A 24,269-nucleotide genomic window follows, 5' to 3' on the forward strand; every position below is an offset into this window, starting at 1 on the left:
ATAAAGTGAAGGTTACTAGTTCAAATTCCCCTCCCTTTTATATATATATATATATATATATATATATATATATAGCTAAAACCATAAACAAATCTTAAAGATTTTTTTTTTTTCCAATGATCAATTAATCTCCGTTTAATTAATTAGATATCTGACGTCAAGATTAAGGAACGTGATTATTGTGCTTTAACCATATATTTTGGAGCTATTTCCTTGAAATTGACGAGAAAGTTCGTTTGCAAAGGTCTTTCTTCTAATTTTCAAGATTGGCTTCTAATTATTGTCGTTTCCATTGGTGGTTGCCTCCTCAGGTTTATTATTCTGCTTAATATCTTTGTTTATATAAAAAATTAAAACATAATAATAATAATAATAATAAATTTAAAAAATTTTAAAAAATAATAATAATAAAAAAGACACTAATCCAAAAAGTGGAGTCACTTGACCATGGATTAATGGATGAAAACTAAACTAGCTAGAGTCTAAGACAGACAAGTCACTGTCCCAAATCCAGCAGCCAATTCCTGTTTGTAAAAGGTGATAAGAAAAATGAAAACATGGATGAAGGAGAGACATGTCACCCTGTTGTTGTAGAGTCTTAGCTTCTTTCTCTATATTTTTTAGAGGGAACTTTTTGTTTGAAAAAAATGTTCTGCGGTGTAATAAATGTAAAAAACGTTTGTATTTTAGGTTGTTTGGTAATGTTTTCAATTTGAAAAGAGAAAACAAAAGAGAGAAGGAAAAAGCAAAGAGCCATTTACACACCGGTTGCTTTGACTCGCTGTCAAACAAATTTGGATGAAAAATCATTCGCATCTGGCTATATACTTTAACATAAGCGCTCATTAAATCTTGTGAGCATTGGACTCTCGCCTTTCATTAAAGAAAACTTTGAGAACAAATAATAAAAGTGGTAGCTAAAATAGAAAGTGAGATGTAACTATTTTGAAATAATAATAATAATATTTAATTAAAATTAAAAAGTAATTTTTTAGTTAAAATTAAAAAAAAATAATAATTTGATGAGCCGAATGTGAACGGAAGCTGACATATTTTCCATAATATGCAGTAGCTGTCAATTTGAGCAAGTTGACATACACACATCTGTATGGGAAGTACATGAAAGGGTCCTATATATATATATATATAACATTTTAAAACATATATACATAAGAACAGTACTACTTTTTTACATACGTGATGTACATCATAACATCAATACCATGAGGTCATACACTCTTTACTTCACCTGAGAGTGATTTATTCCTGTCATGATATTAAAAGCCCTATAATTATTGGCCACTTGTTCACACAAAAATCATATTCATATACACATCAAGAAAACCTCACTTAATCTGACACAACCAGCAAAGAAAACCCTCTTTATTCACTAATATGGTGGGGTCTTTAGCAACTCTAAAAAACAAACTTTAATATATATATATATATATATATATATATATATAAAAGAAAAAATTTCACATACTTCCTCAAACTATCATTCAATTCATAATATCCTCTCTAAATTTTCAATTGTAACAATGTCCTCCATAAATATCCCTCAAAGCTAGCAAAAAGACAAAAATAACCCTAAATATTTTTCAATAAAATAAAAATACAATAATAAAATTGAAAACAAAAACAAAATTTATTAAATTTATTAAGGGTATTTTCGTCATTGGGTGGTACATTAACAATTTTTTTTGTAGTTTTGGAGGATATTATCTAAATTGAAAGTTTATATAGACATTATCAATCGGGTGATAGTTTAAGGATAGTATGCAGGCTTTCTCTTATATTTTTAGATTGTAGCCTGTCAATAATGACTTTTTCTTCACCTAAATGGCTAGATGTCTATAGCAAACTAGAAAAACTTTTGCATTTGAATAAGAAGTTCTTTTTAAGGACCATTTTATAGAGATGTAACTTTTATATACAATTAACAAGTTATGCATGACATACAACTTTACATGAAATTAACACGAATACACTTCAAAAAAAAAAAAAAAAAAAAACTATATATGTAAATTCAAATTCACGAAAAAAAATTTTCTAGTCCCGCCTAGGCGTGCCGAGACAAGCAAAAGAAAGTCTTTCCCTCCTGCATATGATTAAAGAGGGGTGATCAGAAGGTAGGCCAAGGTAGAAGAGGATGATTCAATCATGCGGGCCACTTGATTGTGCCATTTATTGGAGACTCTCTTCTCTCTCTCTCTCTCTGAGCTGAGCTTTGAAGGTATATATATATATATACAAATAAATACAAGTCCTGCTTCAATATAAAGTTGTTTTGCTTTGAAGCTGAAGAAGACGTTGTACCCGCAAACGACAAAGCAAAATGATAAGCTCCACTCTCTTTGACATATACGGCGGCTGCATCTCATTTCTCAAACTCCCTTTCTCCCTTTCTTTCTTTCTCTGTGTCTCACACACCCACACATACGCATGCTTGTCAAACAGTTCTGTTCTGCATGCTTCTCTTGTAAAAGTCTCAAAACATCATTCTTTCATATCCTATGATTTTAAATTATTGTTGAATCATCCTTTATCTCTCTCAAAAGTTTAGGTTTGTTGATATCGGATTCAGAGCAAAAAGTTGTGAGTCCGAATCTTGTTGCTTACGAGTTACGAGCACATCAAAATTTTCAAAATAATTCTTCCAAATTCAATGTATTTTTGTAATTTTATAAACATCTTTGAGGTATTTTGAGGATTTTACTCCTCAACCATTTGATTTAATGCTGAATTTTTATGAGATGTTTGACATTACATACTTCTGAAAGATGGTAACCTTAAATTAATATTTTTTAAAGTAATGAAATATGATGGGTGGTAAGTGAAAATTTTCTAATTTACTATTTCTAATCCACTTAAGTTTTTAAAACAAATGGTGAATTGACGATTATGTTTAGAGATAGATATTTTGATGCAGTGTATTGAGTAGCTTTTAAATAAAATCGCAAAAACATGGCATGTTTGGAAGTGCGTTTGAAAAAAAAAAAAAAAATGACAGTACAAAAACATGAAAAATTTCACGTTTTCACGATGCATGCAAATGGGTGAATTTTAAAAAGCTCACTAAAGTGCAGTTTTAAAGACCAAATGTCGAACTGCATTTTAAGAAATCAATTGTTTTGAAATCTTTATTTTCAAATCGTACATTTTCAAACCGCTAAATCAACAGCACTAATAGAAATTTAAATATTTGAATTTTGGTATAATTTTATATTATATCAATTACTTACTCTTGTATTATTGTCTGATGATATGCGTATAGTCCAAGAAACTAGGCAATTTGTATTTTGTAGCCCACTAGTTATCTTAAACAAATGATAGTTACTATAATAATTAAATTCAATTAGGTCATTAGAGTGGGGTCGCAGGACTATACTTTAAAGAAATACTATTTAATTTCTTGCTAATATATTACAATTATTATTTTCCTTTTTCTTTGTTGAGAGAGAGAGAGAGAGAGAGAGAGAGAGAGGGTGGAATTTCTAAGTCGAAGACCAGTCTCTTTGGTTTATTTTTTTTCATTTTTGTTCCACGTCATTTGCGGGCCACCACTAGGCACGATGGATAAATTAATTCCTACATATAAAAGAAAATTAGAGTGGATCTTTGTGTTTGGATTTGAGGAAAGTGAAAGAAATATTTTAAATTCTATTTGGAAATTATCTTTTTATTGCGAGTTGTTATATGGAAAGTGAAAGAAGTCTTCTAAATTCTTTTCCAGAAATGTTGGAACTTTAACAGGAGATGGAGGTTTTTTTTTTTGGAAAAAATGTAAAATTAGTCCTTATGATTTACCTGATTTACAATTAACTCCCCACAGTATCAAAATGAACTCAAAGGTCTCTGAGATATGTCAAAAATATAATTTAGTCTCTACAATCAAATTTCGTCCACTAATTTAACAAATTCCTTTAGTATGACACTGACTTAAATAAGACAAGTATCATAATTATATTGACTCTAATGTTTTACGCTATTAGAATATGTTAAGTCAGTGAACGGAAGTTGACTGTAGGGATTAAATTATTTTTTTAGCATACCTAAGGACCTTTGAGTCAATTTTGATACTACAATGAATTAATTGCAAATCAGGTAAACTACGAAGACTGAATTTATATTTTTCCCCCCTTTTTTTTTTTTTTAACAGAAGAGATGGATGTATTAAGCCATATAGTATGATATTAAAAAAAATAGGGTTAATTATATTTACTGTCCTCTAACTCTCATTTATTTTACAATGTCCTCTCAAATCTACTATTACCGTCCTCTAACCTAAGGAGAAGTCGGTTTTCATCTTCTAAAATGTATTTTTGTCATTTTGAATCGCAGAATGAGACATTGTAACCCGACAATGCAAAAATGATGGTAGTTAGTGGAGGTAAATATAGTTTCCCCTAAAACTATATATGTTAAACCATACAGGATCTCTTGCAAATAACTGCCGAAATTGCTAGCAATGTAGACAGTTAATTGATGTAGATCATAATCAACTAATATTTATTTCTCCGACATGAGTGATTTGGAGAACCTCTCCATTTCCAACCATAACATTTTCATCTCCATTATAATTCTGTAAATTTCCTAACATACTTGCTTTGCCAACCATATGTTCAGGGGTTCTAGTCTTTGTGGTTGCAGAATCACGATCTTGTTTGTGACATGTATTCTGATTCTCTTGGACTTTGGTTTGTTAGAGGAAATCGTCTGCCTTCACAAGAAAAATTACCTTAATTGGATTGGCCATCTTTAGCCCTCCAAATTATTATCTATTTTTCATTTGCGCTTCTAAATTACTAAGTATAACACTTTGATACGTCAAATTACTATCTTTTAACTAAAAAACCTTTCCGTCAGCATTAAAATGAATGAAAATATTGGAGTGCTCGGCCATGTTCTAAAATCCAAAGCGGGTGGTTTTACCCCTATGGTTTGGTAAGCCATTTTTTTTTTTTTTGGGTAAGTATTTTACTTTTTAATAATTATAAAGGGGCAATTATGGTATTTCAATGGTCAAAAGTGGGGGTATCGCGAAAAGAATTTCGTCAAAGTGGTCATGTGCACGTGACCACTTTTTCATCAATTTTCACATATGATGCTAATGGGTATGCTTTTTTGACAAAAGATATGGTAATTTGACGTATCTAAATGATATATTTAGACTTGAGTAGTTTAGACCCTTTAGATACGTAAATGAAAAATGGGTAATAGTTTGGAGGAGTTTTTTTTTTTTTTTTTTTTCCTTTTTTTTTAATCCTATAAAAAAAATGAAATTGATTCCAAACAAATAGTTCAGTAGCATTCACATTGATGTGAGTTTCATGACGTTGAAGTAAAGGAAATAATCTCAGCATAAAACGAAATAGGTGGATTTAGCATTGATATTGTAAGGAATTGCAGTACTACACCATTTGCTTCTCTTTTGATGTATGGCAGTTGGAACTGGAATCCTCTCCAATTCATTTGGCTCATAGGGGAACCAGTTCTTTTTAGCATAGAAGTAAAATTGTCCAAAAAAAAAATTTTGGACAATTTTGCCCCTTCTTTAACAAGAACCAAATAGACTGGAAGGGATCCAAATGCCTCCCAATTGTCGTAAAAATTTTACCAAACAGGCCTAAATCAACTATTTTTTATGACCTGTGTACTTTTTTTTTTTTTGAATAATTAATAATTTTTAAAATATAATATAATACTAAAAGTTATCTAAATGGACTGGAGAGGAACCAGTTCTTTTTAGCATAGGGGCATTATTGTCAAAAAAAAACTTTTTGGACAATTTTGCCCCTTCTTTAACAAGAATCAAATGGACTAGAGGGGATCCAAATGCCTCCCAATTAACTGTCGTAAAAATTTTACCAAATAGGCCTAAATCGACTATTTTTTACGACCTATACTTTTTTTTTTTTTTTTTGGAATAATTAATAATTTTAAAAATATAATATATTACCAAAAGTTACCCCCTTTAGAGTTTAGAGAGATGCAATGCAAAGATGAGAATGTAAAATTGAAATTGACTTCCAAAATGGGTAGCTGGCAAAGAATAAGAGCCGTGTATAAAAGTCGTAGTTATTCAATAATTTAATAATGACAGTTGAGCAATCACTTGAGAATGTAACAATCAAGAGTAGAGAGTAGACTAGGCAATTGCAACAAATTCATGTCCCCAAATCTTTGCTCCGTTAATTAAGCTTGGGTATATAGGCTAAGTGGGGTAGGCCTTGAGGCTCAATAAAGTGCAATCTATCATACTTTGAAATTACAGCCTTTTATAGTTAGGCTATCAATGACCTGGCAGCGGATAGAGATGTAATTCTTTGAAATTTGTTGTAAATCTGAAATTGATTGGGACGGTGACTTTTCATAGATATTGTTTTATAATAGTTCAAGAGGCTATTGAGTATGTTATAGATAATGTTTGAGTTGTGAAGATTTCAAATTGTATCTTTAGCATTATATGAAGTATTTTGCCTAATTTAATTGTTATATATCAATGAAGAGATAATTAATTAATTAATTTTTTTTTTAAAAAAAAAAAAAAAATTACATCCTTTTATGAACGGAAAACAAAAATGGGTCTCGTTATGGCCAATTAATTGACAATGTGAGAATGGTGTTGAATTCCGAACGACAATTGGAAGAGAAGTGGATGGTTCAGCTCATAAGCTAGCAAAGGATGCGCTTTAAAACCCTCAACGTATTATCTAAACGCATTGGTCAAGTTTTTTTCTCATTAATGATATGAATGCGAGATCAATTTAATAAAAAAAAAAAAATACAGCTTTTACTATAATTTTTTTTTTTTATAAATTCATTCAAGTGGCTGTGTCTTTATGGAGAAAGAATTAAGTTACGAAATTTGCACATAAATTTAGTTATTTAATGATTAAAGTGATAAGTGTCCAATAAACTGTCACGTTGCTTTTTGATGAATTTATATAAAAGTTGTAATATAAAAGTAAATTAATTATTTATATAAATTTCATGTAGTACTCGTTTTATTATAAAATTATGTGCATGCCATAAAGCATCACACCAAAAAGAAAACCTTTTAGAAAATTTATATGGTATGCTTAAGAAGAATTTGATTTTTGGTCATAAATATTGAATTATGGTGTCTTCTATGACAATAGAATAATATGTGCAAAGCCATGCCCCTCTCATCATTATGAGATGTTTCATTTGCACAACGGAGCTTCAACTGTGAATATAAATTGACTTCAACACACACTTGTGAGTAAACGGGCTAGGAATAAGACAAATCAAATCTCCAATCTCACCAAAAGGTCCAAAAGTCATCAAACCACCTGCCCCCCCCCTTTTTTTTTTGTTCTAACTACCCAGTGTTCTAACTACCTAGTGTTATTCTCAAAAGGTTTAAATGATGTATAATGCAGATGATACTCACGGTAGTTAGAACCTTGCAAGATAGTAAACATGTCATGGTGGAGCGCCGCACAAAGAGTGTGAGGGCGAAGACATCACCTTCGATGCTAAAGTTAGTAACATGAAAATAATGGATTTGAGATAACATAAAGTAGAGGAATCGTGGCATTTTTTTGTGATCAGGGATCAGCTAAGGGTGTAAACGAGCTGAGCTTGAGTGATCTTTCATTGTTTGAGCTCGGCTCGTTTAAATTTTACTCGAGCTCGAGCTCGGGCCGAGCTTAAAGACGAACCAAAAAATCAAACCCGAGCTCGAGCTCATAATAAGTCAAGCCGAGCCGAGCCGCCCCAGGTTCTTATATTTAATTTATTTTTTTATTATAAATTTAAACTTCAAGTACTCTTAAACGGCTCAAGAAGCTAGCTTGCATATGAGCATTTGTTTAGCCTAGTTAGCCGAGTATGGAGCTTTAGTCAAGACAACAAGGCACTTGGTTTCAAAGAGAGAGGATATACATCCTTTTATAATAAAATGATGCTATTATGAAAAAAAATAAATAAATAAAAAAAATCATCAATTTTTAATATTAATATGAGCAACTATGTGAACAACTACCAATTTGAGCCTTATACACGTTGCTCACAAGTCTAACCGAGTCGAACCGAGTTTGCTTTGTTTAATATTCGAGCCAGTATTTGTGTTCACGAAACGTCTCATTTAATAATCGAGCCAAGCTTATACGAGCCGATCTCGAGCTTGCTTGCGAATGGCTTGCTCGTTTAACATCCCCTTCATCAGCGTAATAATCTATATTTTTTGGTTCATAACATGTCATCATTTTTTTTTTTTTTTTGGCAAAAACAAAAAGAAAAAAAAAGGCAGAAAAATTAACCTGTTGAATTTTTTTTAATATATATTAAAGATTGTAAGAAATACTACAATGTCATTTGCGTTTTTTATTTTTATTTTTACAGATTATTAAATTTAAATGACTTGACACATTGATGTGGTATTTTTGTGACAAAAAATATCAATAATAAAATAACCAATCCCAATAGGACGAATCCCGTAAGATAGGGCTATAACTAAAAACCTAATTTCAAGTTGTCAAAACACATGTCTGCGCATTCTGGGGCCATGTGCATTTGATCCTACGGATGTGCACTCGAGCTTAGCTGATGTGCGCGCGAACGCAGGTGTGCACTCGATTCTACAGATGTGCACTCGATCCCAAGTCCAAAATGCCTCCAGTTTTTGCCTTTTAAGCCCGATTTTCAATGGTTTGCCAAATAAAACTTGAAACACAAAAACAAAACAAAAATCAAACAAATAACAATACTAAAGAATTAACATATGCAAATTAAGAGACTTGAATGTGCAATATTCAGTGCTTATCACACATCCATGGAAAAGACATACCTATCAAGTTCAAGTGAAATGAAAATGAATAATTTTAGTATTCAAATTTTGTTTTATTCCATTTAATAGTGTCTTTCATGTCATTTAATAATTTTAAAAGATATGATAATATGTATACAATTAGATCAATCAAATTTAATTTGAACCACAAAATAAGTCATCTCAACTGTACTATAAATAATAAAAAATAATAAAAAATAAATCATATTCCCAAAAGTAACCCATTTGTGCAAAGACACTTTTTTTTTTCCTCCTCCTTATCTTGTGTCCAACGAAAGGCACCTAATTGAACAATGGATAGGGTTTACCGTAATCTTCCACCCAACCCAATGCTTATTGGGCTGGCTAGGTATGCCAAACATTTTAACACCTAAAATTAGGAGTCATTTGAATAATTATTAGGAGCCATTTGGACTATTCTCTTTTGTTAAAGAATTAATTAATAATAAATTAAATTCATCAATTTTTTATTAGTTTAAGTTGCTTGAAGAACTAATAATTTAACATAGTATCATAACAAAAATCGAACCATAACTCCACGTTTACTTATCATTTCTATTAAAATATTTTACGTGTTGAGTTTCATTTGTTGAGAGAAAGTTTGAACGAGCTTACGCGTAAGAAAAAGAATTAAAATATTAACTAATTTAAGCTTTTGAGATAACTTATAATTTAAAACATTTCGTCTCTTTTCTTGTTTATTTTTAAATTTCACCTGTTGATATCAATATTCAATATGGACCATCTGTTGAGATAACCATTGCAAATTAATATTTTTCTTTGTTCTCATTTAACATGGAGAAAACTTAGTCAGTCAACGGGTAGTTTAGAAAGTGATATTTCATTTATTATTAAGCATTTCATAAGTAAGAAAGGTACATTTAAATCAACTTCTTCCTACCATCATTGTATAACAATTAACAAACATAGTAAACCTACAAATCACACTTTTATCCTGCCTTTATAAAAGAAAAAAAATAAAAAATAAAAGTGGATTGACACCATACATCAACAAAATAAGATAATAATAAAATAAAATAAATAAATAACTCATTCTATCAGGATGTGGTGTAAAACCCTATTTACAGCCTTCGATAGAAATTTGATACATTATGTAAAAATATCAAATATAATGGAGATGAAAACACCGTATCTTTAATTCAAATCAATCTTATGAATTTTTTCATTCATTCTAACCCAACGTCCACACACCTTTGAACCCTCAATACCGAAGTCTCCAAAACGACAAAGACAGTGGTTCCGATAGTTTTATTAATGGGCATTTTGTCAATAGAAGGAAAATTATTTGGTGTTTTAACTTGGGGTGTCTACTTTCTACTGGAATGTGCAAAATACATAATTTACATTACACCTAATTGAAGTTATTCTCAAATAAAAATGTGCTTTTAGCATTATTCTAACAAATATTGACACATTATTAAATGTGTTGGGTCCAATGACACTTTCTTGAATCACAAACGGATAAGATATCACTTTTATCTTAAACCACAATATTTGGATTTTGGATGCATATTTTTTACAGCAAAATGCCTTGTTGAATGCAGAATATGGTAAGTTTTACCTTACTTAACGCAGTTACTGTAAATTAATTATAGATAAACAATGACTACAAGTCCTTTTCAGATCTGAAACAGATTTATCACAAGTAAAATATTTACTTTTGTCAGCTCATGAGCTTGAGTTTCTGTTGATGATACACCCACCTTGGATTCTGACGTTTTGGAAGAAAATAGGATTGAGATGGGTTTCAAACCATACCATGCCACCCAATTTGCAAGGAATTGGATATGAATTGTTTTTTATTTTTATTTTTAATAAAGTCTATTAAAGTCATGTTTATCCTTAAAATATGTAATTTCCATAATATATTAATTTCCAACAATTTTACTATATGTATTGTTATCGAATAGTAAATATGAGGCAGTTAATCCAGAGTTCTCATGTTGAAGTAATTTTTGGCTTGCCCAATTATCTATTTAAGAAGGTGGGCCGTTTATATTTATTGTTTGAATTGCTAATAATCTGAGTAACAAATTACTGAAAATTTGAGTCTGTATTTGTATACCAAATTTTTAAGAGAGCCCATTATATCAGGATGTAGTGTAAAATCTCTTTTTATAGCATTCAATAGAAATTTGACAAATCAAATATCAAATACAATGAGAATGAAAACACTGTATCTTTAATTCAAATAAATCACATTGATTTTTTTATTTGTTTTAGCCCAACACCCATCACTAAAACCCTCTGTCACCTCCTAGCTCTCAATATTGAAATTTCCAAAATTAACAAAGACAGTGGCTGTAGTGATTTTATCAATGCGTATTTTGTCAAAACAACTAAAATTATTTAATGTAAAGAATTATTATTTTTTGGTATTTCAAGTTGAGGTGTTTGCTTCCTATTAAATGGTATAAAATACCCGGTTTACTCCATGACGTAATTGAGCTCGGGAGAATCAAACAGATGACAGTTTAATAAATTAGAAAAAAGAAAAAAAAAACTAGTGTTAAATTTAATAAGAATGACATATAAACAGTGTTTAAAGTATTTCTTGACTAATAATTTCAATTAAGCTTTGATTGCCACCACCTTGTTCCATTTTGGCATACACCCCGAAATGATAGAGAGAGAAGAACAGTTTGATAATTGATATCTGATCCGACCACCTAAAAGCCATAGTATTTTGGAGACAGGAGAGCCCAACACATATGGACAACTGGTACGCGCTTGTTTAGCGTGTGACTATCACGCTCTACTTAACTAAACCCCCCTTGGAGAATGAAGTCGTATCTCATATGGGTGCTTATCAATCGATTTGGACAATTGTGTGATTGTTCATACTATTGAATGCAAATCTTCATTTTTGGAAAATGATTAATTGACTTACATTGTTGAAAGGTTGATTAATTGAATTGTTTGTACGTTTATTTCTTTAAGATCATTGGTCAATGACTCGTTTAATTTACATTTTACTTATTTTGTTGTGTTCCGTCTGTGTGATGTTTATGTTAGAGATTAGTTAGGAGTAGAACCGCTCAATTTTTTATGGTCAAGTTTGACCCTTCAAAATTAATTTTTTACCTGAAAGATCTTTACTTTTAATTTTGTCCTTAATTTCAAATTTTAGTTCTGATCAATGTTCTTTTCTCATTTACAATATGAGATTGTCAATCAATTAACGGCTTAAGTTTTCTTAACATTCTAAAAGGACACCAAATTGTCAAAAAAAAAAGACCAATATTGGTTGGTTTAGGGGTAAGCATATTGGTTTTGTGGGTTTTTCAACATCTTGATTAGCCTACTTATTGTTTCATGAGTAGCCGAAAATGGTATTGGTCAATGCATTTACTTGCACCCAAAGAGAATGCTTGAGCAATGTATTTCTAATTATGACTTACAAATTAGAAGTGGAAGTTAATGATACCTTTTAGAGATGATAAGATGAAAGTTGTTAAAAATTTTCTTTAAATTGGATTGGCCTTTTTTTTTTCAATTCAGTCTATTAAACAGACATTCGAATTGTATATTCTAACGGCAAATGTCAATGTTTTTTAAATTTTAAATTAGAATTAATCACATGCCATATCATTCCATATTATATATAAGCAATAGCTCATTTGTAAAGGGAGTGATATGCACTGCTTTAAGAGTGCAGTGCCCACACCCCATGTGGAAGCTCCATGGTTTCCTCCTCTCTCATCAAAGCCATACTTTTTTTTAAGTTCCAACTACTTTTGTTACTCTCCACCCAGAGGAAACCACTCATTCCTCTCTCTATTTTGTACATTTCATCTTGAAAAAAAAAAAAAAAAAAAAAAAACCCATAAAAAAGATCAAGAAAAGTGATTGAACTCTGTGCTGTAAACAAGAGCCTGAGTTGAGTGTTTGGAGAGAGAGAAAAAGAGGGAGAGAGAGAGAATTCAAGTTGTGGGGGGCATCTTAAAAACGACAACCGAGAAAGCAAAAATGCAAGAACCATGCTCCTATCCTATACAAATCCCCATACCTTTTGTAATTTTCTACCATCAAAAGAACAAATCTTTCCCTCCTTTTCTCTCTCTCTCTCTCTTACATAATTAGACATTATAGTATATCATAATCTTCATCATAATAACAATTATTTTTAAGGGAATGAGGAAGAGCCCCATGTAGCAGCAAAGAGAGGAGAGCATATGCTGGTGGGGCATGACCAAAAACTATCCCAAATGATGTGCTCATGAGATGGAGCAGCATTTTCTTTTTCTTCTGCAGAAAAAGAAAAAGAAAAGCAAATGGAATTCTCTTTTAGGGTGAGAATTTCATTGGAGAGGCATTGACTCTCCCACAGCAACGCATGATGAGCCAATTTCCCACCCTCTATATCAGCTGGGCCCCATAAACTCTTCATCATGATTCCAATTGGACCGTGTGATTCACATAAATTGCAGAGAGGCTGGTCTTGATTATATTTATATATATAATAAATATATCCACTCGGTTGGGAAAGAAGAAAAAAAAATGCAGAAAAAAAAGTGTTCACAGTTTTAAATAGACTGTGTCAGAGGCTAGGGGCAAGTGAGAACGTGCACTATTTGAAGCACAGATCTGGATCCACTCAAAGCACAGGCCACAACACAAACACACTCTCTCTCTTACTCACTACCACTCCTACCCGTCTTTGTTTTATACTTTCAAAGAAGAGAGAGAGAGAGAGGGAGAGTGTGGGTGTTTTAGAGAGAGAGAGAGGAGAAAATCTAAGGTAGCTCTCAGCTTCACTGCGCGCTTGCTCAGAACCCCAGAAAGCGTTAGCCATCAGCAGTGAAGGAAATTGATGATTTCTGTGCTACTGCTGCTGCAACTAGCTAGCCTCTGCAACCGGCCTAGAAACAAGGCGGTGGTTTGGCTTTTGTAGTAAAGTTTGACTATTATTATCTTATGTTTGAAGAGAAAGAGAGTGGTACTAACAAAGAGCAACAAGAAGAAGACCTTTCATGGGTAAGTCGTATTCTCATGCCACAGCTGGTTTTTCAATTTTGATTTGGAAAAAAGAAGAGAGAAAAGGAAGAGTTATATATATACTCACTTTGTTGCTATTTCTTGCAACTTTTGTTCCTGCAAACTTTTGCTCTTATGGTTTCTTTTTAGAGAAATTCAACTGCCATGTATTCATTTTTTTTTAATTTTTTTGGGTTTGGTTTTTTTTCCTTTTCCTTTTAACAAAGGCAACTCTCAGCATCATCTTCTAGTCTCCTTTTAATCAAACCACACGGGAATACTCCTTTTTAACACTCAACTTTCTTTTTCTTTTCCTTTTCTTTGTTGGTGCTTTGCAGGAATAAGAGAAAGAGAAACACTTTGGTCCTGTTCCTCACAAGTTGTTAGGTAGGGTTTGTGTGTGGTTGAGAAAGAAAGTTTACTTGTACAGACAGAGAGAGATAGAGCAAAAAGAACTAAACTTGAGGAGGGAGGGTTGGTTGGTTGGTTTGTTTGCCGTGTGAAATTTTAGCACCAACCCTTTTCCACCCATGGATGGTTACGAAGCTACAAGAATTGTCTTCTCAAGAATCCAAAACTTAGACCCTGAAAATGCATCCAAAATCATGGGTCTTCTGCTCATTCAAGACCATGGTGAGAAGGAAATGATTAGATTAGCATTTGGTCCTGAGGCTCTTGTTCACTCAGTGATTCTCAAAGCCCGGAAAGACTTGGGACTTTCCTCGATCACTCCGTCTGCTCCTTCAACTCCATCATCTCCATCTCCTTTTCTCTCCAGGCAGACTACTTCTTCTCCCAACAGGCTTCTGGGTGGGATTAATCTTCCTCCTCCTTTAAGCATCCCAAATCATTCTTCTTCTTCTTCTTCCTCTTCTTCTGCTACTTCAGCTACTTGGGCTGCTTTGTCTGAGCTTCAAAATCCAGATGATTTGATTAGTCCCAACAATTTAGCTCTTTCCTCTTCAATGAACACTTCTGCTTGCTCTCTACCCTTCTATGGAACTGCAGCCACCGACGTAATCGATGATTTTCAGCTCCAAGACCAGCTCTCTTTCCTCAACGATGGCTCCCCCAAAAACCAAGACTTTTTTTACCCTCCATCAGACTTATCTTCAAGTCCAACTGGTGCTGGTGGCGACCCTCTGCTTTTTCCTTATTGGGGAGGCTCTGTACACCGGAGAAGCTACTCTGTTAGCGATGTCTGCTTGGGAACAGAGGACCCGAATTCTGGGTTTGGCTGGAAACCTTGTCTCTACTTTGCTAGAGGGTACTGCAAGAATGGAACCAGCTGCAGGTTCTTACATGGAGGAATTGGAGATTCCGTTGATGCTTCTGCAATGGTTGGTTCGCCCAACAAGATTGATATGATGGACCAGTGCCAAGAAATTCTCAGATCTAAATCTGCTCAGCAACAAAGACTGGCTGCAGCTTCTCAGCTCATGGCCTCTGCTTCTTTTCCTTACTCTCCAAAGTGCATGAATATGCTCCTGCAGCAGCAGCAGCAGCAGCAAAATGATACTCACAGGTATACTAGCTTTTAGATTCTGATTGGGTTTTGTTTTTTGAATAGTTCTTGTTTTGATTGTTTTTTTAGTACATGCAGCAGGGCGGCAGCGGCTCTAATGATGGGTGACGATATTCACAAGTTTGGGCGGTCCCGGCTAGAAAGAAACGATTTTTCGATGAACGGCGGTGCCGGAGTGGTGAACCCGGCGTCGAGGCAGATCTATTTGACTTTCCCAGCTGACAGCACTTTCAGAGAAGAAGATGTCTCAAATTATTTCAGGTTCTCTATTGGGTTTGTTTCTTATTTCGTGACATATAAAGCTTGAGTTGTTGTGTTGCTGAATTGGTTGATTTATTTTTTGTTGTTTGAAGCATTTATGGGCCTGTTCAAGATGTGAGAATCCCGTACCAGCAGAAGCGGATGTTTGGTTTTGTTACTTTTGTTTACCCGGAGACTGTGAAGCTCATTCTTGCCAAAGGGAACCCTCATTTTGTTTGTGATGCTCGTGTGCTTGTGAAGCCTTACAAGGAGAAGGGAAAAGTCCCAGACAAGTACAGGCATTCTCTCACTCGCCTCATTTTGTTAGCTTCTTTCTCTGCGCATTTTTGGTTAATTTTACATGCTTTGAATTTGTTGTTTGCAGGAAGCAACAGCAGCAACAAGTGGAGAGGGGAGAGTTCTCACCATGTGGCACTCCTACTGGAGTTGATTCTAGAGACCCGTATGATCTTCAGCTCGGTAAGCAAACTATCATCTTCGTCGCATTCCCATTGTTTCTTTCACACGTGAATCCTAGATATACCTAAATTTCAACTTACTGGTTCTCTATTTGAATGCTTAATTTAAAGGAGCAAGAATGTTTTACAATACGCAAGACATGCTGTGGAGGAGGAAGTTGGAGGAACAAGCTGACTTGCAGCAAGCCATTGAACTTCAAAGTAGAAGGTTAATGGGTTTGCAGCTTCTTGATATGAAGAAGCATCAGCACCATCGCGCACTCTCCGCCGGCAGCCCCGTTCCGTCCCCTACCCAGTCTCCAAGCCCGTTTAGTCAAAATCTTGTTCTTTCTTCATTGCAGAGCAGCCCAGAAGCACTGGAAGGTACATCTTTACTCTAAAATGCTCTATAGCCTCTATTGCTAAGCTTACATTTTGAAGAATTAGAATGAAGTTTTCAGGATTGCAATTGTTAATTTGTTGCAGAGAATTCTCCTAGTGCTGCAGCTGCTTGTACAGATCAGCTGCAGTTGCAACAGACAGTGATAGTCACTGTTGCTGGCAAAGAATTGACTGATAATGGTGAGAATGCCAATGGAAAGCATAGTCCCCCTCATGAAGAAAGTGATTTACAAGAATGGTATGGAGCTTTTCTCATTAAGGCTAAAAGAAAGGCCCCAGATTAGTAAAAAACACTTTTTTGTTTCTTAGATCTGTATTACATTTCTATTTTAGACATGGTAAGAATTTTTATGTACTTCCCAATTTGGGTTCTCCAATTTCAATTGTTTATATCATAATTGTGGGCAGTTTGTTGGAGCACAACCTGCCTGATAGTCCCTTTGCATCTCCAACCAAAGCGGGTGCAGAATTCATGTCTGCCTTTGCCAATGGATCTAGCGAGGGCAATGCCCCAGATGGTTCAGCTCCATGTACTAACAATAAATTGGCTACTTCATCAATACTCCCTGCCTCTTCTACACTGGATATGGCAGCCTTCAAATCTTTTAACTGCCAAATTCCAAGGTATTCCCATTCATTGCCATCAACTCTACTATTCTGCATAATGTCTGTAAATTTAAAATGGGGTTTCATTTCAGGTTCTCCTCCGGCCATGGAGCCATTGGAATGTATGCCGGCACCACCGGAGGACCTATTGGAATTTAGCTTCCTATGGTCAGGTAAATGAACTTAGGATTCTTTTCTTATCTAGAGTGCATGATTTATTTGTTTTCTTCAGCATGCAAATGATAATAATAACAATGTGATTTTGTATTCTAAATGAAGTTGGTTTTGGTTTGTTTTCTTTTGTTTTGGCTGTTGCAGGAAGGTTGAGAAGTATAACCAAACAAACCCCCTCATATCAAACAAAGGTCTGTAGAGAATCCACCGCCATCACCACTCACTGCCATCATCATCGTCATCAATACTATACTACTTACTACCATACAAAATGCATACGTAAAAGGCAGTAAAGGAAGTGGGTCACCCATTCCTTTCTTTGTTGTTGTTGTTGTTGTACTATTTTCATCTCTTATTTTCTGTAGTTGAAGTTGAACCACAGGTAAAAAAAGAAAGAACATAGACAGAATCACAGAGTCCATGTGTATTAGTAACTTCTGGCACTGTAATTTCTCTCCCCTTCCATTGTTTCCCTAGCAGAAACAAATCCCAAATCTAGTCTAGTCTCATAGTCTGTGTTTTTAGGGTGTAATCAAATCTTTGTACAGCAGAAGCAAGAAGCCAGAGAAGCAGAGGTAAAAGAGGTAAAAGCGAATATAACTACAAGCCTGATTGATAGCCCCCCCCCATAAAGGGTAAAATTAGAGTTGGAAAAGGGTTGATTGCTGAAGGAGAGGAAGGAAAGGAAACAATCAGCCCATTGCTGTTTCAAGACTATAACAAGTACAAATGTGGAAAATCTCTACCATTTTATGTATTACTCTTTTATTTGTAGTACTAGTTGTTATACACAGTATCAACCCTTTAGATTACCAGACAGAAAAGAGAGATTTGGAAAGAAAATCAGAAAGAAAAAGTGATATGAGTTTTTAGTCCTAATTTGTCCATCTCTTTCACCTCTCTTACGAGTTCATTGCCTGTTGATTACAAGAAGAATTTGTCTCTTTGTTACCACCCTTTATTTTACCATTGTTATTTTTTTTTTTCTATTTTTCTTTTTCTTTTTGGCTCTTTCATTATTAGTGGGGTCTGTCTTTAATTTTGCCATTATTGGAGGGGAAAGAAGGAGGGCCACCAGGCACAATATCACATGGGGAGCTGCTGACACTGCATGTGGGTCCAACTACTGCATGTAGGTCCTACTAATTTATAGGATGCCAGGTTGTGTGGGTCCTATCCACCCAAACCCACCCATGTGAGTGAGATATATATATATATATACATGTATATATATGCCTAGCTTTTCCTTTCCCTCCTTGACAGGAAAGGACATGCACAAATCTGAAAGCAGATGTAGATGCCCACACGTATGACAAAAGTGCACGGGTTGATTGAAGAATCTTTTCGATGTGGGACAAAAAATTTGACAGTGGGGGGGGTGGCGGGGGATTGTGATTTTTTTCTATTCTTTCCATATATTTTAACTGCTAAACATTGGAGTTTGTGGGGAAAGGTGAAGAAGTGGGAAAAAAGAGGAACAGGGTGCGCAGCTGTGGATAAGTACAAGCCGTCAAATTGGTGGTATTTGACACGTAGGGAGAGCCGTAATGGATGGGAGACCAGGCGGTGTTTCCTTGATAGTGAGTGAAGGGAGGAAGGAGTGGTTTTCTCGAGCCCCTGTTTGGTTTCTTGGAAAGTCATCATTGGTGTTTTGCAATCGTGGCCCTAGGTTTTCTGCATAGAGATAATCACTGTCTAAGTTGATGGAGACTTGTGCTTGTCCGCATTGGTATTACAATGGCATACGGTTCTGGGTATTTGTGGAGGAGACAAAAATGGCATTCATGGGTAGGGTTTTGAAAAACAACAAAATGCATGAACTTGCTCATGATTTTAAGCAATTAAGTTTTCCATCAAAGTAAATGGTCCTTAAGTTCATCAAAATAATAGTACTAAATGCTCCTTAAAATGGGTTATATAGGCATATTTACTAGGTTGTGACGCTAGGGAATGCTATGATACTAATTGTTCATGGTTCAACGTTTATGGACACTGGTTCAATGGTAATCATTTCTCTTTTTGGCGGTTTCATTTAACGAACTTATCGATATTCATTGAATTATGTTCATGATGCATAATACAAAGACTTTTTAGTCTTACCTTATAGATCACTTCCTTCGCGACTTAAACTCGTGAGGACTAACCTACTCGGATAATAATTGTTAAGAATATAACCATCGGTCCAAAAGTGTTATAAAAAAAAAAAAAAAAAACCATTGATCCAAAAGCTTTAAGATTGTTCGATTTTAAATCCTTAAACCTTACAGTCGTAACATAAACCACATGAGATTATACTACAGCTTTTTTAAATTCCATGAGAGAATCGGTAGGAGGATATCTATTAAAAATGTAGGTGAGAATCACATGATTTAAGAACATATGATAATATAAATATTGAATTTAAGAGATTTTCAAAATTTGTCTGATATAAAACTAGATTGGGACTAAATCAATATTAATTGAAATTTTGGCATTTTTGGCTGGATAAATTATTTACATCTCTAGATTCTGCTTGCAAATGTATATATTTGTTTCATAAATAAATTTTGGATTAAGTTCACTTTACCCTCCCCTGAAGTTTCAGGGTTTTTTCAATTCAAACCCAAATGTTTAAAAAATGGCAATATACCCCCCCTAATGTTTAAAAAATTTTCAATTCAGACCCTTCGTTACTAATTTCCGTCTAATTTGATGAAAATCATCTCATGTGCGTCTCACGTGGAATTTTGATGCTCTCTATTCCAATTTTGTCCTCATTAAAACTTATGAAATTATGTAATTACCCCCATTAAAACCTATAAAATTGAGGGTAATTACATAATTTCATAAGTTTTAATGAGGGCAAAATTGGAATAAAGGACATCAAAATCCCATTTGAGACGCACGTGAGATGATTTTCGTCCAATTAGACGGAGGGTCTGAATTGAAAATTTTTGAAACATTAAGGGGGTACATTGCTAATTTTTAAACATTGGGGTTCAAATTGAAAAATTCCTAAAACTTCAGGGGAGTAAAGTGAATTTTTCTCATAAATTTTTCATATATATATATATATATAAAATCAATTTAACTCTTATTAAATGAGGATAAATCAGACTGTTAGGCTCCTTTGGAATATTTGTTATTTTGTTTCCATGTACTGTCCTAAGGAATTGACGTTTTCCTAAATCCTTGTTTTCTGCTTCTTCCTTTGGTTGAATCAATCATTCCCACCTTACTATACGTAAAGCTACTTGGCAAAAGGAATCCTAGGTTTGATTTGATTCCTTTTTCTTGGTTATTTTGATTTGAATTACGTTAGAAATTATATTTTTGTCTTAAAATTATTTTACAATATTAATTTGTCTCAATAAACTTTTGATTTTTTTTTTTTTTTTTAGCAATAATTAATTCAAAAGTTAATTTAAATTGTTACGTCAGCCTCGTGAAATAATTATAGAATAAAAATGAGATTTAGCATTAGGAAAGAGGGGAACATGAGGGCTTGAGAGCCCATTGATGTTGGTCCATTAAGGTCTAGACGTATTATTGACCATTTCTAATGGTTTTTCGAAGCCCTTCTTACAATGAGCAATGTGGTTTTGGAGAGACTGTATGGGCTTTTTTATTTTTATTTTATTTTTTATTTTTTATTTTATTTTTTGTAGACAAGTTGCAAAGAAGATGCATATGAGGAATCAGCCCAATTGTGCTTCTTCCTTCCATCCTCACTAGGGTCTATTTTAAATGTAACGATCGAAAGGAAAGCACTAATCATGTATGTGTTATCGTTTTAAAAAGAATTAGTTCCAAAATATACCACCAAAGTACGACTATTATAAGATAAAATGGAAGATTAATTATTGTTTATGCAGTCATTACAAAAGCCAATGCTAACTTAGTAGTTCTATCCAACCCTTGATTTTTTTTTTTTTTAAACAATGACTGATCCATGAGTTGATTGGGACTGCCATATCAGCATTGTAGGATAATTGTAAAATAAAAATGTGATTTACAGTATTATGAAAATATTTGACTAAATAATTCGTTAAGAGAAAAGGCCGAAGAGGGGGACAACCTACTTCTGATAGGAAGTAGTACTAATAAGATTAATTTCCAACAATCTTATTAGTACTAATTAGCATCAAAAGTAGCAAATAAAAGAAGCCATGAATCCCAAGGATTAGTCAAGTGGGTCTTCCACTTGGGCTTAAGATGTCTCAATCTTTTCTTTCTTGATCATCATCTTAGAGATTATCCAAATTATTATTTGGTGTATAATGGATAAAGGGTACTCTATTATTTGTAAGTAATCACTTCTGCGTTGAAGAGTTATACCAGACAGCTTGTTAATGACCCAATACAGCCACAAAATCACCTGATAGGCCAGGATGGGATACTACAAAGTCTACAATCATCAAAACTATGAAGAAAACATCAATTGAGTGCAAGTTCATAGACTTTTTTGTAATATCAATTATTTAATCCAGAATTTTTTTCAAGCAAATTCCATTGGAAGAACAGTAAACCAAGCTTTCTTGTTTTGTACATGGATCATGGATGATCTTATTTCTAGTCACATGGCATCTTTTCTATTTTATTGTTTTCTATATATTAGTTGCAAATTACATATCTGCATTTGGGGTTGTTTCGGCCACCTTCAGGCTTGCTAGCTAGCAATTTTTTATTTTTATATAAGTTAAAATTAACTTATTTTTAGAAGCTTTTAATAGGAGAGAGAAAATGAAGAGAGATTTTAAGAAATTTAATCTTGACCGTTGATTAAACTACAGTATACATGCTGTTATTTTAATAACAGTATGTAAGCCAAATCCCCTTAGATTAATCTTTATTAAAAAAAAAAAAAATTCGAAAAGGTAATTACTATTACTGGGTCAACAAGGTGAAATGATTGTAAGATAAAAGAATAATTTGTAGCATTAGTCTTCTCAAAATGTTTGATGCTACCAACTTACCACTATTGCGGACTATTTAATTCATTTTGTATAAACTTGTAAGAAATATTGTTTTCAAGGGTTAATTTTATCTCAAGTTTATATCATTTAGTATCGGAGCCAGTTACCTCGTCGAATATGGGATCAGACACAGTTTATTGAGTATGGAATTGAATGAGTTGCGGTTTTATAGTCGAGTCATGGAGTTGGTGACTGGCCTACAGGCTGTATTAAAATGTTTTGGTATTATATATGCATTGACATTGAATTCTGCTAGATAAGTGAAGCCGCAAAAATAAAATGGTTACTATCGGGTTAGTGTACAGTCGATAGAGTAAGCCGCTGTGGACATCAGCAGCGGAGCATGGTGATATGTTAAACTCTTAAACACTTTTTTTATAAGTCAATTTTTAAGAGGTGAATTCTACCAAAAATATATATCACGCCAATTTAATTCAATAGTTATTTGTTAGAATAATATATAAACTAAGTGCAGAGTACTACACCTGGCTTTCACCCAATCAAACTGACTTTGCAAGATCCAATTTTCCTTCACAATGTTTCTTTCTTGGCAAACAACTATTTTCAAGCCTTTCGTCTTCAAGGGACACAGTATCCACGCGGCACGCCGTTCAAAACAAACAGCCAACAACTGTGTTGTAGACTGTTGTGTTGACATGCGTACATATGTTTGGTTCTGTTAAAGTGGACGGCGGGTCGGTTTGAACGGTGGAGCAGAGTAGGAGACTTTTGTTTTTTTTTTTAAGAAAAAATATGTATTTAATTTATTATAAATAACATGTGTGATACTACGATTAGTGCTGACGTGACACATTGTTGCCGTGATATGTTAACAGATTTTGACAATGTTGGTAGGAATCATTTTTTTCTTACTTAGGGAGCAATTAATCACTTTATAAAATTCATAAACTATTTGTCGAAATTTCAAATCGAAGGCAACAAAAATGCATTTATGAAAAAAGAAAAAAGAAAAAAGAAAAAAATTAAATGGCTATTACACGGTAGAAAATGTTCACTACAACAAAGAGTACGTTTGGGATTGTATTTGAGAAATAGAATTTTTAAGTTAAAAATTACTTTTTGGCAAAAGCTTTATTTTTAAGTTTTTGTCAAAAGTGCGTTTTGACTATTTTTAGGTTTTTTGGACCTTAAAAACGCTTTTAATTTTTTTACCAAACGAGTACTTTATTCTTCAAACGGACTTTTTGAGTATTAAACGTACTTTTGGATCCACCAAACACACACAAAGAAGCCCTAAATTTTGATTGGCTTGACTTATTGTACTTGTGCTATAATTATACGAATCTGTAAAGTATATGTATTCTACTCTCTAAAGTACAAGTAGAGTACAATGTGGTAGGTAAAGAATATAAAATACTTTGACAAATTAAGCTAAATCTTGTGTCAAATAGTTAGACAATTTGATATTTAATTGTTTGACACTATATTTAATTTTTTTCTCTGAGTTGTTTGAGACTTGATTTCATTGGCTCATAGATCAGTCTCAGCTCATGTTATTAGGAAGTGAGTTCATAATTAAGGGTATTTTCAAGGTTTCCTTGGGCCTTAACTACAAAAAAACATGATTTTTTGACTTCCCATTTTTGATGTGTCAAGAAGCCTAACAAGTCACTAAATTTTAGTGACGTGTGTCGGACGTTAAAAATAAAGGTGTCACTAATAGGGATTTTTTGATGTGTCACAATTAGTGATGTGGCAAAAAGTGCCACGTCAAAACTCTTTTTTGACGTGTCATGTTTTGACACGTCATGTTTTGACACGTCATCTTTTATTGACATGTCAAAAACTTTATTGACGTGGTAGTAGCAACTTTATTGATGTGGCAATAGTGCCACGCCAACAAATTTATTGACGTGACAGTAGTCCCACATCAGTAAAGTTATTGACATGGTAGTAGTGCCACGACAATAATTTTTTTTTGACGTGGTATAATGCCACGTCAATAATTTTTTTTTTTTTTTTAATTTGGCAGTAGTGTCACGTTAATAAATTTATTGACATATCACTATTGTCACGTCAGTAAAAAGTGACGTGACACGTCACCTTTTTCCGATGTGTCACACCTTTTTCCG

The 24,269-nt window shown here is 33.5% G+C and overlaps 1 protein-coding gene across 3 annotated transcripts; it reads left to right on the top strand.

Moving 5' to 3' along the window:
* The first annotated feature begins 13,402 nt into the window (after positions 1 to 13,402).
* Positions 13,403 to 18,175, top strand: LOC132176274 (Zinc finger (CCCH-type) family protein / RNA recognition motif (RRM)-containing protein). 3 transcript variants are annotated; one of them, XM_059588437.2, is made up of 10 exons: positions 13,403 to 13,816; positions 14,155 to 15,341; positions 15,411 to 15,602; positions 15,695 to 15,874; positions 15,967 to 16,061; positions 16,172 to 16,423; positions 16,526 to 16,679; positions 16,850 to 17,065; positions 17,140 to 17,220; positions 17,366 to 18,175. In XM_059588437.2, exons 2-9 carry the CDS (start codon positions 14,347 to 14,349, stop codon positions 17,204 to 17,206), a joined length of 2,151 nt encoding a protein of 716 aa, XP_059444420.1. In that variant the 5' UTR covers positions 13,403 to 13,816; positions 14,155 to 14,346; the 3' UTR covers positions 17,207 to 17,220; positions 17,366 to 18,175. The 3 variants fall into 3 exon arrangements, with proteins under 3 accessions (XP_059444420.1, XP_059444428.1, XP_059444435.1); XM_059588445.2 differs by having other exon boundaries at positions 15,420 to 15,602; XM_059588452.2 differs by having other exon boundaries at positions 15,423 to 15,602.
* The last annotated feature ends 6,094 nt before the right edge of the window (positions 18,176 to 24,269 follow it).

Source organism: Corylus avellana, chromosome 2 (genome assembly GCF_965113065.1).
Source record: "Corylus avellana chromosome 2, dhCorAvel1.hap1.2, whole genome shotgun sequence".
NCBI lineage: Eukaryota > Viridiplantae > Streptophyta > Magnoliopsida > Fagales > Betulaceae > Corylus > Corylus avellana.